Genomic DNA, 17874 nt, shown 5'->3' on the forward strand with positions numbered 1-17874 from the left:
TGTTACATCTGCACTCACATTTAAATTTCAGGATTACACCTGGCATTAAAATGTGTCCCGTATCCAGATTGTATCTCCATTAGTTTAGCTTGATTACATGTACACCTGGTAATAAAGCTCGGGTTGGTAAACCTGGAAAAGCTAGTATGAGCATGCAGCACACACACAGAATGCAATTCTCCCATCAGCCCTCTCCTCAAAGTATAAGTGTACATGGACAATTAGACCCCAGTTGTCTATGAACACTTTGTACAATGTCTGAAGACACAATGACCTGGATGACTGAGAATCTTAACAGTTTTCTCTCATCCCACAAAACATATCAAACACACACTACCTTATCAAATCAAATCAAATTTTATTTGTATAGCCCAAATTCACAAAACACATTTTGCCTCAGAGGGCTTTACAAACCCTTTTAACAGGGAAAAGAAGGTGGAAGAAACCTCAGGGAGAGCCACAGAGGAGGGATCCCTCTCCCAGGACGGACAGACGTGCAATGGATGTGTACAGAACGACGCAACAGAAACATATTGTACAATTACAATGAAAGACAATGATTACAGTAGCAGTGGCTAGCAGTGGTGGTAATATATAACAATGCAACAATAATAAACAAGTTAATATTAATGTCATAGAATTATGACTAATAGTAATAACAAGAGTGGATGTCAGGCAGGGCCATGGCAGTAGTGGGAACCACGATCCAATACAGGAAGCAGCCATACATGAGAACCCGCTGGACGAGAGAACACAGAAACTCCAGGGAAGAAGTTTAGTTAGTAACATGCATTAATGAGACATGTATGTTTAGAGATGGGGATGATAATAGAGAGAGAGGGGGGGGGCTGTCCCCCCGGCAGTCTAATCCTATAGCAGCATAACTAAGGGGTGACCTAAGCCAGCCCTAACTATAAGCTCTATCAAAGAGGAAAGTCTTAAGTCTAGTCTTAAAAGTGTTGACCGTGTCTGCCTCCTGAACCCAAAATGGTAGTTTGTTCCACACAAGAGGAGCTTGATAACTGAAAGCTCTGGCTCCCAATCTACTTTTAGAGACTATGGGAACCACAAGGAACCCAGCATTCTGAGAGCGTAGTGTTCTGGAGGGGTAGTAAGGTACTATGAGCTCTTTTAGATATGATGGTGCCTCCCCATGAAGAGCTTTGTATGTGAGGAGGATAATTTTAAATTCTATTCTAGATTTAACAGGTAGCCAATGTAAAGAAGCCAAAATGGGAGAGATGTGATCTCTGATCTTGGTTCCTGTTAGAACACATGCAGCAGCATTCTGAATTAGCTGCAAAGTCCTAAGAGACTTATTGGGGCAACCTGATAACAAAGAGTTACAATAGTCCAGACTAGAAGTAACAAATGCATGGACTAGTTTCTCTGCATCCGCTTGAGAAACAATGCGTCTAATTTTGGCGATGTTACGTAGGTGGAAGAAAGCAGTCTTTGAAATTTGTTTTATATGGACATTAAAGGACAGATCCTGATCAAAAACAACTCTGAGATCCTTAACGGTGGAGCTGGAGGCTAGGGTGATCCCGTCTAAAGTAACTAAGTCTCTAGAAAGAGAGTTTCTGAGGTTTTTGGTTCCAATTACAAGAACTTCAGTTTTGTCTGAATTTAGCATCAGAAAATTATAGGTCATCCAACTTTTTATATCCTTAAGACATTCTTGAAGTTTAGTTAACTGATTGGTTTCATCAGGCTTGATCGATAAGTATAATTTAAATGAAAATTAATGGAGTGATTCCTAATAATGTTCCCTAAAGGAATCATATATAAACTGCATAGAAGTGGCCTTTACACAGAACCTTGTGGGACTCCGTGACAAACTTTGGTATGTGTGGAGGATTCCTCATTGACATGAACAAACTTAGATCGATCTAAAAAATAGGACTTAAACCAGCTTAAGGCGGTTCCTTTGATGCCAATTTGATGTTCCAGTCTCTGTAAAAGAATTTGATGCTCAGTGGTGTCGAATGCAGCTCTGAGATCTAACAAGACAAGTACAGAGATGAGTCCTTTGTCTGATGCCATTAGGACGTCATTTGTAACTTTGACTAGTGCTATGATGCACTCTAAATCCTGACTGAAAATCCTCAAATAAACTTTTCTTATTGAGAAAGTCAAGCAGCTGATTGGCTACAGCTTCCTCAAGGATCTTAGAGAGAAAGGGAAGATTTGATATTGGTCTGTAATTGGCTAAAACCTCTGGATCTAGAGTGGGCTTTTTAATTAGAGGTTGAATTACAGCTACTTTAAAGGACTGTGGTACAAATCCTGATAATAAAGACAGATTAATTATAGTCAAAAAACTAGAGGTAGAACATCCTTGAGCAGCCTGGTTGGGATGGGATCTAAGAGACAGGTGGACGGCTTTGATGAAGAAATTAAGTTATTTGATGAAGGTCGATAGGGCAAAAACTGTCTAAAAATATATCGGGTTTTACAGCTGTTTTCAAACTTGCTGATAACTTGTGTAGCACATGTATCACCAATACACAATATTTACGCTACTGGACTAGTTCTAGGTTCTAATGGAGTGGGGTAACAAATAAGATTGAGCCAGAGACCAGGTACTTTAAATACAAAAGCCGGCACTTTACTGAAAATATTCAAAAGGTAAAACACACATTTAACACTTCAATGACCTGCAGGTATCAACAATAAATCTTTTTACTTTCACCTCTTTTCTTCTCACCTCAGTTTTTTTTCCTAGGTTGGAGATAGTTTAGTTCAGATAACCCACCCTAGTTAGATGGTTTATTTAGTTTAAATAGATAAGTTATATTAGACCGGTCTGTTACTATCTTATTTCAGATCAATTTATTTTAGTTAAATTATCTTCCTGAGTTAACTCTTTTTCCTCTTCACATAAGTGAGATTTATCAAACATTTCTGAATCAAAGCATAACACTTATACCTCTAATCACAACAATGACAGTTATGAAGAACAAAATACAAAACACTTCAAAGATCAGTACTTCAGTTCAGAGTTCAGTTTCTTGTACTCCAGATCAAATCAAAGTTCAGTTCAAAGGGGGAAAAATATAATCCAACACTCTTACCGCTCTGGCAGGGTTTACCGACAGTCCATCCTCGTGCAGTGGATCCCCTCACTAGCACGATAAGGATATACAGTCTCTAGAAATGGAGGCCGCAGGTTTGGCTCGCCATCTTGTGTCCTGGGCGTGTATGCGTTCTCTTCGCACACACACGCACTCCACAGAAGTTTTTTATTCAGTCTTAAATTTACACCTGCACTTCCATGTGGTGAAGTTCTCTGATTACAATAGTATCACCCAAAAAAACATTTTAATAAATAAGTATAAATGAGTAATAGCTACATTTATATAAATGGTTGGTTAATGTCAGTACTGCCGATGTACACTGAGCTGTTATTAGCAAATAGTGAGGATTCTATTCAATCCAATTTAGCAACCTCTGAATTTGGTTTTGTTGTGTGTATTTACATGTCAAATACATGAAGTTGGTCTTTTTATTTGTTTGTTTTGTCTATTATTTTTATAGGTTCCAGTGTGTTCAGCATCACTGTAGGATTCACTGTTACATTCAAGTACAATCATACTAAATGGTTTAAACGGGGATAGGGAATAGAGTTGTTTTTTTTCATGTCAGTAATATCTGGACCCTTGAAGACCTTAATTTTAAAGTCACCTTTTGTCGTCTACAAAAGATGCAGCTACCATCTGAAAAATGTGTTTATTTCTTATTGTGTAATGTCATTTTGTGTGTTGTCTGGCTCACTGTGTATTTTTTGTATTTTTATGAATTTGTCTGTGTCCTGCAGGGAAAAGTGTTCCCAAAACTGAGGAAGAGGAGCAGTGCTGCCCGGCTCATAGACCAGGACAGGAATGGGGAGGAGCAGACAGCTGCTGACTATGTGTTTCGCATTGTCTACCCAGGATACCACTACGACGCCAGTAAGTAATTCATTTACAATGTAACACTTATCTCAGTAATAAGTGTATGTGTTTGAAGTTTATCTTCCTATGACGTGTTTACAAGGTTTGGGTGTAGTGTGCTGGCTACCCCACAATGCACATCTTGAGGCTTGTAGGACAGAACTCTTCTAACTGTGTTCTCTGTTGTCCCACTGGTGCAAGCAGTCACTATAAATTACCACCACACCACGGGCAGCCGCGCTCCGTCGCTGGACGATGACGAGGAAGAAGAAGATAGGCTCCATGCTATGATCTCAATGATCTGCTCGCGGAACCTCACAGACCCTAATGTCATGAAAGGTTTTTATCACCTTAACACACCCATCCAATCCCACCACCCCTCCACTTCTGAGACCTCACCCCAGCTTTAGATTTCCCTCCCCGCCTCCCACCCCATTGCTCTCTCAAGTCCTCTCCCCACCTTTCCCCCCAACCTCACTCCACCAGCTTTGTCTGCCTGTGTGTCTGCTGCCAGACACTGAGCCCAACAGTGTTGAATATGCTGGGGTTGGCTTTTTTAACAAGGACATGGGGAAGTTCATGATGATCAACAAAAATCTGCAAGATTTTATAAAGGCATGATTTTGGACTTCATATATTAGCCGTGTTGAAAATGAAGAAATGCTAACATTAGAGAACATAATTGGTATAGATCTAAACCAGACCACCAATCACAGAGGTGACCTTCCCCTGTCTCTAATTTTGAACCACAAGGTTGGATATAGTTTAAAAATCTGCCATATTGTTTTCCAAAATAAGTGACGGTAGAGTTAGCAGTTGTTTAAGTGAAAAAAATAAAATTCTGGGAAAAAAGATGAGGTCAAAACTTACCATATGGCTGGACTGATATTGTAAATGTGAAACTGAGCTCCTGCAATATACCGATGAACATTCAGAACTGTGTTGTATTTGCTTTTGTCGAGTGTCAGATGGTATCAGCCCTTTATCTGTTTGCACATTAGCTCAGTTGAACACTACATGGACTTTGATTAGAGAGCTGGCAGGGTAAGGGGGGGAGGGGGAGAGAGAGACTAGGAAAAGTTGTGTATCATCAGGTTTCAATAAATCACGCTTTGGCAGTACGATACCGGAATACTGAAACTAATTCTTAATGATACTGAAGTTTGTATAATACATACAACTTGGATTCCTGCTTACTATGTAACTTTAGGGCTGCATACTCTTGTATGTATTGACTTTCAGGGGTCAAGCATGTTTTAAAGTTCATATATACTTCAGACAGTGTCTTCTAAAGCTCCACTAAAATTCATCATCACATTGTTTTGTCTATCAAGCTAACACAGAAAGAGTCATAGCATGGCTGAGGCTGCTGCTTCCAAGTGTCAGATGGAGGACAGGAAGAGGAGGAAGACAAGGAAAAAGAAGTCTAGAGACACACCATCTTAAGCAGTCACAAGTAGCCTGTTAGAATAGCTACTTGTGTAAGTAGCCAGATGAGTCCTTTTGTATCAGGATTATTTTCTTATTCCAACCATTCCATTACATCCACTCGACAATGAAATACATTTTCAGCTTTCTTGTTGGATAGATTAGCTGTGTGTTCTCATTTTGGTGTCACATACAGAATTTCTGGACATTGTCAACTGGCACAAGAGCATCCTGCTGTCAGAAGTTGTCTTTGTCTCACATATTGACAGACATACAGTAAATGCCTGTGCAGCTGTTAACACACTTCCTCTACATCCCTCCTGTTGGATTTTTACTCTTTCTTTGTCTCTTCTCTTTTCTCCCCAACTCTCAATGACACAATTTAATGCATTTGCTGTGCTGGGATCGTTACAGTGAATGCACACTGGAGACACGCTGTCAGATGAACAGACTTGTCTGCCAACTGGTTTCATCACTGATTCAAACTTACCTAGGTCTCCTCATTTATGTGAAAGGCTTTCTGCCTGCCTTACATTCTGGGATTTGCAGGTTTAACTGCCTTATATTTTATAACTGCCACATATCAGCACTGTTGGGTTTTATGTTTTCGTGACCAAAAATTGCCTTGAGAATTTGCTTCGTTTTTATTCACTTCTTTAATTTGACTTGATTCGGTTTCCTTCTTTTTGTCCTTTCATTTCTCACTTGCAACATGCTTGACAGTTTTTGCATGGGAAATATGCATCCGTCTTGTTGTTCTTTAAAGAACGATTGTGTGTTCCTGCATATTTGTGATTGAAAATCCTCTCTATCAGTCTCCTACTCTGTTTGTTTTGATTTCTCTCTTGCTCTTCTCAGACTTCCTCGGTTGTTTCTCCTCTGTTTGTGCAGTCGTTTGCTGTGATGCTGTTCACTGTAATTCTTCACTAAACCCACCACCCCTCTTCCCCTCCCCTCGTCCCCTCCTCCACCCCTCTCATTACGGTCCTGTGGGGTTCCGCAGTAGTAGAGAAGTGGAGTCCTTGTGTGAGCAGGGTTGCATTACTGAGCCCAAAAACACTTGTTGATCACATATAGTCCTAAAGCAAAGGGAACTAGGCCAAATGTTGGTCTCGCTCCAGCATTTTTTTCTGTTTGTTTTTTTTGTTCTAAATATTATTTGTTTTTTGGGGGTTATTAAACAACCAAAATGCAGCTTCATATTTATGACAGGTCATCAGCTCCAACCTGAAGAATTAAGGTGAAGAGCATATATTTAATGTTGAAGTTTTTATGTTTTTTTCCTCCCCTTTGTGTGCCTTTTTACTGGTGTCCATTTGTTTTTGTTGTTTCTGAGATGATTTCTTTTGGTGTCTCTTGTCTTGTTCTGGCTTTACGCATCCTGCATGGCCTGAGCATCAGCCTCATCCCTGCCCTTTCCTCCTCTTTCACTTCTCTTCTTCTTCCTCTTCCACTTCCTCATCTCTTCTGTTGGTGTGGAACGTCCCTCTGCTCTGCTGTGTTCTCTCTCCCCTCTGAATGAACCGATCCAGCATGGCTTTCCTGCATCCTCTCTGCCTGTATTTCCTACAGCACCGTTCCTGCTTCCTAAAGTGTCCCCCTTCACTTTTGGTTTCCTCTCTACACTTGTTTTTGCAGCTCTCACATGTAACATGATTGTAAAATATCCATTCATCAACTCATCTCTTGATGTCATGAATAACAAGGAGCAATACATGGAAAGATGTATTTATGGTTGAGCTGAGGGACCTATGTCATAATATGTAAGACATAAAACATAGCAAATGTGAAAGAGTGTGATACATGAAAACAACATTGTCTATTGTGTCTCACAGCACTGAGACCTCTCTGTTTTTTTACTTTCATTCTCTTTGGTTTAGACCATGGGGAAATGATGGAGATGCAGGGTTTTGGCGGAAGCCCATCGTCATGGCAACAGGCTGAAGTAATCGCTCATGAGTCCCTGTGTCAGTACTGCTCCGCAGCTGGTAGCAGTGTGTCATTCGACTACCCAGCTGGCTGTACCTGCATACACGACCCATCAGACATTCACACGTATGCACTTACAATTACATGTTTATGCGCACTGCATTTGGTCTTTTTCATTATAATTTACTATTAGAAACAGACTGGGGGAGTGGGGTTTATCATGTGGGAAGCATGACAGGTGACTCCATTTTAAAGGAATTATCTAACATCATGATGTCATCACTTAAGGGTGAGAGGCTGTGCAATGTTCTCCTTGGTCAGATAAAACATCAATTTCAAAAAGTCAGCTTTGGCTTTGGAAAGTTGTTTTCACTATTTCTGACTTGTAAATTTAAAGATTGACCAAGACATTTTTCTTGAAAAGACGTTCTTCAAGTCCTACACATTTTTTCTTTTTGTAAAATACACAAAGATAATATAAAACAACAACAAATAAACTCCTAATGGCCCAGTTGTCAGTGTACAGCTACACTACACAGGACTATTGTCTGAGCATCTGTGGTCAACAAAATCTAACTTCGTCTCAAGACTCAAGTCTTTTAAACAGACACAACCCAAAGCTTTTCTCTCTTTTAGCCTTCATGTGTCTGAATGTGCTGCCACCGGGATGCATGTTAGAAGCAGTAGTGTTCTCATATTTTGATAATGGTTACACTTTATACAAAGTTACATGAATTCAAAACTAATGAGTTTCTTATTATATTAGTCACATATTAGTTATTTTTTAGCACTTATTTGTGCCTTATTTTAATTTTTCAGACAAAAACATTAGTGATAGTAAGTGAGGAATTGGTTGTGAATGTATTACAATCTAAATATGCTTTACAGTACGTATAAGACATTCATGAAAATGGTCTATACTCATGAAACAAAACACACAACCACATACTTTAATAATGTCGAAATAACTGTAAATCCAGTCCATCTTATTCATAATATGTTCCTCATTTTAGGTTGAGGTCTTGCTCGTAAATGACTGACTTTTTTTTCACTTTTCACCCTATTCTAAAGTTGCCTCCTCTTTAGACTTCATGCTGACCAAAACATATCTTGCAATAAAGAGCCTTTATGCTCCTAATATTTATGCTAATTTGCAACTAGTTATTGGTGAATAGGTATCACCATGGCGACAACATCCGACCTCATCCTCCAAAAGAAAGGGACTTTAAAATCACAGATTTCATTGAGCCAGTATCTATGCAAACCATATCAGAGGAATAATTTGAAGACTAGCCATGGTGGATGTTACCATGGTGATAATGGGTAACCTTTTTTCCCACCAGGATTCCTCTAAAGATGCTCTGCCAGAACATGAAGAGGCAGATCGTCTCCAGAGCCTTTTATGGATGTAAGTACACCATGTTACCACAGCAAATTACTTATGCTAACTTGTTTCTGAATACTAAGGTTCTCTGATGAATTGTGTTGGTATACACATATCTGCTGCTGTAACACAAGGTAACATATTGTCAACTTACTCCTCATCTATTAAGGGACCACTAATCACTAAATGCTTGTACTCAAATCAAACTTTATATTAGGGAACACACAAAGTGAACATATCCAAGCACTTGATTATAATTCATGTACAACAACTCCCTTACTTACCATCAATAAGCAGTAATTAGGAGATTATTAAGGGAAAACTGTTAATCAATGGAGTAGTGGCAGAATAAGGTCATTAAGAATAAGGCATTAATAAGTGCTTTATAATGACTAATAAAGAGCCAATTTGCCTCTAATATCCATGGTAATAAGCAACTAGTTAATGGTTGATATGTGTTCCATAATATAAAGTGTTACCGCCTCTTCTTATTGTCTCTCAACAGTGTCACTATGCTGTCTGTAATGATGTAAGGAATTTGATTTGATATATATTTATTTGTTTATTTGTTACAAGAATGAATAAGAATAGAGGCATTTGACTATAGTAAATGCATATGTATTAACGTACACTTCTTATAAAAGGAAACTTGTGAAAAATTGAACTCTGAAATGACAACACCTTCACTTCAATTCCATTTTGTTTGTATAGCACCAAATCAAAATATACATCATCTCAAGGCACTTTACAGAGTCAGGTTACAATATTAGACAGAGAAATCCCAACAGTTCCTATAGCCAACACTCTGTGACAATGGGGAGATGAAAACTCCCCTTCAAAATTAATATGTGGCTCAGTGCAATTTTGTCTGGATAGAGTAATATGTTTTCTGACTGTAATGTTATTCAATATATAATAATTCCAATTAAATCAAAAGAGTAAGTAGTGTGCAGTTCTAAGGATCTTTTTATATACAACCTCGGTCTGAAGAAAGGAGTTGGAATATACATTGATTTTGATGCAACTTTAAGTGATAATGTGTATATAAATCAGAATCAGAATCACTTTTATTGCAAGGTATGTGAACACAAACGAGGAATTTGACTCCGGTTTTTCTTTGCTCTTTTAGTACAAACATTTGAAAAAAACAAACAAACATAGAATAAACAAGAGCAAAGACAAAAACAAAAGCTATGTACATGTACAAAAAAGCTCAATAGTTGGTGCAAAGGTGCATACTGCAAGGATGAAATAATAAATATACGTATACAGTGTGCACAGTATATGGGTATGTACAGATTATACAGGTGATGTTATTTACTGATATTTGAGTCCAGTTTTTAGCTGTTCGACACAGAGACAGCCTGAGAGAAAAAACTGTTCTTATATCGGGATGTTTTGGCGTACAGTTTTCTGCAGCGCCTTCCGGAGGGGAGAAGTTTAAACAGTTTGTATCCAGGGTGTGATAGGTCTGCAGAGATGTTACCTGCCCGTTTCCTGACTCTGGACAAGTACAGGTCCTGGATGGAGGGCAGGCTGACACCAATAATTTTCTCTGCAGGACCTTATTGTTCATTGCAGTCTGTTCTTTTCCTGTTTTGTGGCCGATCCAAACCAAACAGTGTTTGAGGAGCAGAGAACAGACTGAATGATGGCAGAGTAGAATTGTGACAGCAGCTCCTTAGGGAGGTTGAGCTTCCTGAGCTGGCGCAGGAAGTACAACCTCTGCTGGGCCTTTTTGATGATGGTGACTGTGTTGGTCTCCCACTTCAGGTCCCGGGAGATTGTGGAGCCCAGAAACTTGAAGGTTTCAACAGCAGTCACAGAGTTGTTGGTGATGGTGATGGGCGGCAGAGTGGGGGGGGGCTCTCCTAAAGTCCACCGTCATCTCCACAGTTTTGAGCGTGTTCAGCAGATTGTTCTGACCACACCAGCAGACCAGCCGTCACTCGTCAACGTCCTGGATGAGGCCAATGATCGTTGTGTCATCTGCAAATTTCAGGAGTTTAACAGACGGGTGTTTAGAGGTGCAGTTGTTGGTGTAAAGGGAGAAGAGCAGTGGGGAGAGCACACACCCCTGGGGGGCGCCAGTGCTGATAGTCCGGTTGCTGGATTTGATGCTCCCCAACCTCACCTGCTGCTTCCTGTCAGTCAGGAAGTTTGTAATCCACTGACAGGTGGAGGAGGGCACAGTGAGCTGGGTGAGCTTGATGTGGAGGATGTCTGGAACAATGGTGTTGAACGCCGAACTGAAGTCCACAAACCTAGCATACATCCCTGCTGAGTCGAGGTGTTGCAGGATGTAGTGCAGTCCCATGTTGACAGCATCATCCGCTGACCTGTTTGCCCGGTAGGCAAACTGTAGGGGGTCCAGCAGGGTGTCTTTGATGTCCCTCAGGTGCGACAATACCAGTCTCTCATAGAACTTCATGACTACAGACGTGAGGGTGACAGGCCTGAAGTCATTCAGTCCTATGATGGTGGGTTTCTTGGGGACCGGGATTATTGTGGAGAGTTTGAAGCATGAGGGGACTTCGCACAGCTCCAGAGATCTATTGAAGATCTGGGTGAAGGTGGGGGCCAGCTGGTCAGCACAGACCTTCAGACAGTGACACACCATCTGGGCCGGGAGCCTTCCTGATCTTCTGTCTGTGGAAAAGCAGACAAACATCCTCTTCACAGATCTTGAGTGCTGCCGGCAGAAGGGGTGTGGATGGGTCTTTAATGTCTGAGGGGGGGGGGTTGTGAATGAGTAGAATCTGCAGTAAAACACATTCAGCTCGTCAGCCAGTTGATGGTTCACTGCAGTGTTGGGGGATGGTCTCCTAAGTTTGTGATGTTCTGCAGGCCTCTCCACACTGACGCTGGGTCATTGGCTGAAAGGCTGTTTCTGATCTTTCCAGCGTAGCTCCTCTTAGCTGCTTTCACCTCGGTCGTCAGTGTGTTTCTGGCCTGGTTGTACAGGACTCTGTGCCCACTTCTGTAGGCTTCCTCCTTGGCCTGACGGAGCTTCCTGAGTTTTGCAGTGAACAAGGGTTTGTTGTTGTTGTATGTGCGGAAGGTCTTGGTGGGCACACACATGTCCTCACAAAAACTGATGTATGATGTCACGGTATCAGTCAGTTCATGCAGGTCTGCGGCTGCAGCCTCAAAGACACTCCAATCAGTGCAGTCAAAGCTTGTAATTCCACTATGGCGTCGTAGGTCCATCTCCTCACCGTCTTGACCACAGACTTAGCAGATTTCAGCTTCTGCCTGTAGGTCGGGATAGGATGAACTATCTTGGGACGCTCTGATAGTGATCAGAGAGTCCCAAGGCTGCGCGGGGGACAGAGTGGTATGAGTCCTTTAGAACAGTGCAACAATGGTCCAGAGTGTTAGTGTCCCTGGTGGGACACTTAATGTGCTGTTTATATTCAGGCAGTTCATGGCTGAGCTTTGCTCTGCCAAAATCCCCCAAAACAATGAGCAGAGAGTCCGGATGTTTTTTCTCCAAGTTGTTTATCTGATCGGTCAGGTGTTGTAACGCCTCAGTTACACAAGCCTGAGGAGGGATGTAGACTCCAACCAGAATAAACGAGGAAAACTCCCACGGTGAATAAAACGGTTTACAGTTTATAAATAATGTCTCCAGGTGAGGACTGCATGATTTGATTAGAACCGTGACATCAGTACACCAACCTTTGTTAATGTAAAAGCAGATTCCGCCTCCCCTCGTTATCCCCGTGAGCTCTGTTACGTGGTCCGCTCGGTGCAGGTGAAATCCAGGCAGGTGAAGAGAAGTGTCCGGGATGTGCTCACAAATGTATATAATAGTGTATGTCGGCAAATAATTAAGTTAGATTTTAGGCTATTCTGCAGCATAACTCAGCTTTTCTTGTCTGTAAATGGAGACGAAAGATAATTTGAGCTATGTCAACGTTGGGCATTATGATACCTCATCTGTATTGTTCATGTTGTATCATTGACTATGGGTTTTTTCCTCTCTCAATTGAAGAGTGTGGTCTTTCAGTTTGAGAACGTGACAGGACTCTTCTCCTTGCACACTGCTTCTGTGCATGTGTGAAATGTCTGCACTTTTTCTCCCCTTTCCAAATTTTTCTCCCCTTTTTTCTTCTGGGCTTAGATTTTTTTAGTACAACAAGTCTGTCACAATTCCCAACCAATATCTGGAGCTCAAAAATTCTGAGTGCAAGCACACAGTTTGAGCACAAACAGGGGGCTATTTCAGCAAGCACAGGGTTTTGAGTGACAGCATTACAAAATCAATAAGTCATGCTCTCAAACTGAAAGACCACGCTAGATAATAAAAAGAGGGAAAAAAAACACAAGCCACCAGAGACGTTCAGTGCCTAATGTCTCCACCTTCCTAGTTCAGTATGCAGCAAGGTAAATGTCATACTTAGATGACCTTGAAGGAGAGGTGTAGAACTCTGGGAGATTGTAGGAATTTCCAACAGGAGATGTCTTCATTGACTTTGAGATAGCACTGTATATAGCACTGTATACGCCCAGGGAGCTTTGCTCTGCTGCTTTTGTTGAGGTTCTTTTTTCTCCGTTAAAGGGGTTTTAATACTCAAATCACTGCTTATCACTGCTTAGTCTCAGCTGTGTGTGTCCACGTCTCATCTGTCCATCAGGGCTGGCCTACTGTCGACACCTGTCCACGGTTCGGACACATCTGTCAGCTCTAGTCAACCACAACATTGTTACTCCGGACAGACCATGTGAGGCGTCTGGGGGCCTCAGCAAAGAGGTGTGGAGCAAGTACCAGAAAGACTGTAAGGTGGGTACAGACAGAACATTTAATATGGCAGCTGGATTGAGCTCAAGGTAAACGGCAGGAATTGCAACACAACAAAGATATTAATCTTCTTCCATCACACTATGACACCCCTCCACCCACCACAGGCGGGAGGATTTAGAGGCAAGACATCCAAGAAGCCAAGTTGGTATTGATTACCCAATGATTAATCATTATCCTTTCGTGGGGTGGGGGAGTTATTTTATGCAGTATCTTATAAAGTGTGATAAATTGTCACAACCTGTCACGAATGGTCCTTGAAAGAATACAGTCCATTTTAGAGAAATAAGACAACTTGATATAATAATAATAGTGAAGATTTTATAGCACATATAAGATTTGTATCTTCTTTATAAAGAGCAGAGCAGCTTGAGTTACTGCTTTGAACTGTGAAGAGTGACATGTTTAAACTAGAGAAAGAAAAGCCTCTAGCTAAGAGGTGTGAGTGTGTGTGTGTGTGTGTGTGTGTGTGTGTGTGTGTGTGTGTGTGTGTGTGTGTGTGTAGAACTATAAGGAGCTGGAGCTGCTGAGGCTGGTTTACTATGGTGGAGTGCAGCCTGACATCAGGAAGGAGGTCTGGCCTTTCCTGCTGGGACACTACAAATTTGGCATGGGCAAAAAGGACATGGGACAGGTATAGCTCACACACATAGGCATGCAGACACACACACAAACACACACACACACACACACACACACACACACACACACACACACACATACCTTTGAAACCTTTGAAGAGATCCATATATAAGTTGTCTCCAAACTGGACAGGCAGTGTGTGATTGGCCTTTTTTTTCCTGTAAAGATTGATGCAAAGATCAGTGAGCGTTACCAGCAGGTGATGCGGGAGTGGAAGGCTTGTGAGGTAATTGTGAAGCAGAGGGAGAAGGAAATGCAGTCGGCCATCTTTGCCAAGCTCTCATCAGGCAGCAGCATTGACAGTCATGTCCTACGACTGGTTCACAGAGACTCCACACTCAGCAATGAGGTAAGGAGGCTCAACACAGTTTGATGCAAGATCCAAATCCAACTTAGAATCATATATACATATATATATATATAAAATTGGGATCGAATTGGGACCTGGACCTTCCTGCTGTGAGTTGATGTAGCTAACCACTGTACCATGCTGCCCCATTTATATAGTCAATATATTTACTTGGCTATTGTAAAACTTTGGGTGAAGTAGTGCAAATATTGCAAATAGATTTAATCTGTACAAGGTGCATTATCCTCTGTTTATATATATTATCACAGTTTATAACTGAAAGATAAACCATTTATTTAAGTCCCACACCCTCCATCATTTCCAGGTTTTCATGTCAGTGGATGAGCCAGAGGCAGGCAGCCAGGAGACCCCAAGTGGAGAGGACAGCACTCCCACCATGACCACCTTAGTCCCGCCTGCTGCTCTTCCCCAAGAGGAGCGTCCTCTAGTGGAGTTTGACTCCCCGGACTCGGGTCTCCCCTCCTCCAGAAACTACTCAGTGACCTCTGGTCATTCCCAGATCCTGTCAAGCATAGATGATGGTCAGAGCACAGAGGAGGAAGGGGGAGGCGGGGATGAGGGCAGGACTCTAGGTGTGCTGGGGGGGCACGAGGACTCTCTGACCGAGGACAGGCTGTGTTGCCAATTGGACAAACTGGTGACCAATGGAGCATCTGCTGAGAGGATATCACCATCACTGTCGTCATATACAGTACGTCTGCTTTAAATATGACTTAAAGGTTTAGTGTGTAAAATTTAGTGACATATAGAGGTGAAGTTGCATGTTGCAGCTGAATACTCCACATCTCACCCTCCCCTTCCAAACATGAAAGAGAACCTGAGGTGAACTTCAGTTGTTAGTTTGTAATACTAAAAAAACATGGGGGCCTCCGATGAGAGGACCCCACTCCATGTAAATATAAAGGCTTTAAATATAAAGGGCCCATTCTGTGTTAAAGAAAACAAAAAATCAGATAAAACACACCAGTGAAAACATCAATAGGATTATTTTATATTCAATTTCTGGTAAAAAATACCTTTTACCTAAATCTTACCCACTGAACCTTTAAAGGCCATGCCAGCCTTGAGAAGGTGGGGTGAATGGAACTGACCGCGATCAATCCATGAGCGACCTCAACTGTAGAGGCCGTAATGTTCATCACACTGACCTTTATTTGACAGAATGAATGAACTCATTCTTTGCATTGTAGGGCTTATAGATTTTAGCAGAAAGAAGCAGATGATGAATAGTCCTGTATCCAAAATGGAAACGTATTATTTGCCTGGTGTCATGGACACTCAGTTACTCATTGATGTTACAGTAACAACAATGTTTCCTTTAAACAGATTGAGCTGTTGGACATAGTCGCCCTGAACCTCCACAGGATAGACAAAGATGTGCAACGATGTGACAGAAACTACTATTACTTCACTACAGCCAACCTGGAGAAACTACGCAACATCATGTGCAGGTATGTGCAACAATAGTTAATATCCTTATAATAATTATTATCTGTGGTATTTTTTATCGTTAATTATAAATAACAATAATAACACCTATAGCATACTTGAGTAAATAAACTGACTTGGTGTAACATGCACAAGTAAATGTATTGAGTTAAATGTGATGTGTGTCTTATCCCTGCCTGCAGTTATGTGTGGGAACATTTGGAGATAGGCTACGTTCAGGGTATGTGTGACCTGCTCGCTCCACTCATGGTCATCCTTGATGATGGTAAGAAGAAGGGCTCCTCCCATACACACTAGTTATTGCCAAAAGTTCAGAAACAGTACAGCCGCAGTATCAGTTGGCATAAAAATGAGACAATTTGAAGCTATGTGTTGAAGTTTATACTACAATGAAAACTATGCATGAACTAGATTTTTTGTCACAGCAGTCAAACATCACACGCTGAATTAGCTTTTATGAAGCCAGAGCCACTATATTTTCGGGTCTGTCCATCCTTCCCATTCCCGTGAACGCTACATCTAAAAAAGGCCCTGAGGGAATATCTTTAAATTTAGTGCAAACATTCATGTGGACTCAAGGATAAGAAGGTGATTCGAATTTGGTTGGTCAAAGGTCAAGTTTCACAGGCTAATTTTTTGCCTTGTGAACATGATATCTCTGGAACACCTTGAAAGAATCCTTTCACATTTAGAAAAACATTCACTTGGACACAAAGTTTAACTCACTTGATTTTGGTAGCCAATGGTGAAGGTCATGTTGGCCTCACAAAGTATGTTTATGTTTTCTTTCTTGAATATATCTCAAGATCACAATCATTGACTTTGACACAAAGATGAACTGATCTTCTGAGAATTTGGTGGTCAAAGCTCAACGTCACAGCAACAATTTGCACAATTTTGATGATTACACATTATTGAAAACATCACTAGGATTATTCTACATTCAATTTCTGCCAATAGATCCATTTCACCTGAATCTTACACAATGAACCTTTAACAGACCTCTGAAATAGCCAACAATTTATGAAAAAGTAACATTGGAGTTAATCATTCACACTTATGCTGTATGAGCCAAACATTATAAAATCTTAATTGCAGATTAACCAGGTAGGATGAACACAAGGTTTTCTAACTTCCCTCTGCACCATAGGCCGATAATACAAATCTCTACACAGAAGGTTCAGCAAACAAACAAGAGACAGTCTATTGGGGGACTCTTTGAGGATTACTCACTTATGATAAGGAATAATTCTGAAGTAGCTGCAGAGCATTACCGCAGGAAAAAGAAAACAGCCCATTAAAAACAGGCTGTTTTACAACAGTATAATCACACTAGTTAAATTAAAGTAAAAGTCATTGTTTCAGAGTTGAATTGGATTATGTAATTCCTATGTAGAGTGCTGTCCTGGTTACTTGACCATATGTAATTTCTGTGTGTGTGTATTTGTGTGTTAGAGAGCCTGGCGTACAGCTGTTTCACTCAGCTAATGAAGAGGATGAGTCAGAACTTCCCTAATGGAGGAGCCATGGACACACATTTTGCCAACATGAGGTCACTGATCCAGGTGACAGACTGTTATTGTGTGTGTGTTAGTGTCTCTGTGAAAGAGAGAAACAGACAGAGAGTGAATGTGTCACTTCCACTAAAAGCCATGGACGTTGTCTTTGTCATCAGATCCTGGATTCTGAGTTGTTTGAACTGATGCAGCAAAATGGAGATTACACTCACTTCTACTTTTGTTACCGCTGGTTCCTGCTGGACTTCAAGAGAGGTGAACAACCCTTCCTTTTCTCTAACTGACCTGTGTTCTGTGACTCATTGAGTTGTCGGCTCTACAGCTGCATTAGTGCTATTTGAGTAATCGGTGGCAGAAAGACTCCCCACATTTAGCAGTGTTTGCAGATGGAAACTGAAAGTCATGGAACACCACAC

The 17874-nt window shown here is 41.1% G+C and overlaps 1 protein-coding gene across 4 annotated transcripts in view; it reads left to right on the forward strand.

The window, feature by feature from the left end:
• sgsm2 (small G protein signaling modulator 2) overlaps positions 1–17874 on the forward strand; it is a 72975-nt gene that overhangs the window by 47739 nt on the left and 7362 nt on the right. For 2 of the 4 annotated variants that reach the window (XM_069533766.1, XM_069533764.1), the window contains 12 exons: positions 3821–3953; positions 4137–4274; positions 7244–7418; positions 8636–8700; positions 13317–13462; positions 13986–14114; positions 14289–14471; positions 14797–15183; positions 15819–15943; positions 16124–16206; positions 17397–17506; positions 17617–17713. In XM_069533766.1, the coding sequence (XP_069389867.1) occupies positions 3821–3953; positions 4137–4274; positions 7244–7418; positions 8636–8700; positions 13317–13462; positions 13986–14114; positions 14289–14471; positions 14797–15183; positions 15819–15943; positions 16124–16206; positions 17397–17506; positions 17617–17713 (1771 nt within the window). The remainder of the gene's footprint in view (positions 1–3820; positions 3954–4136; positions 4275–7243; positions 7419–8635; positions 8701–13316; positions 13463–13985; positions 14115–14288; positions 14472–14796; positions 15184–15818; positions 15944–16123; positions 16207–17396; positions 17507–17616; positions 17714–17874) is intronic. The other 2 variants (XM_069533765.1, XM_069533767.1) reach the window with 2 other exon arrangements.

Source organism: Paralichthys olivaceus, chromosome 11, assembly GCF_024713975.1.
Source record: "Paralichthys olivaceus isolate ysfri-2021 chromosome 11, ASM2471397v2, whole genome shotgun sequence".
Lineage (NCBI taxonomy): Eukaryota > Metazoa > Chordata > Actinopteri > Pleuronectiformes > Paralichthyidae > Paralichthys > Paralichthys olivaceus.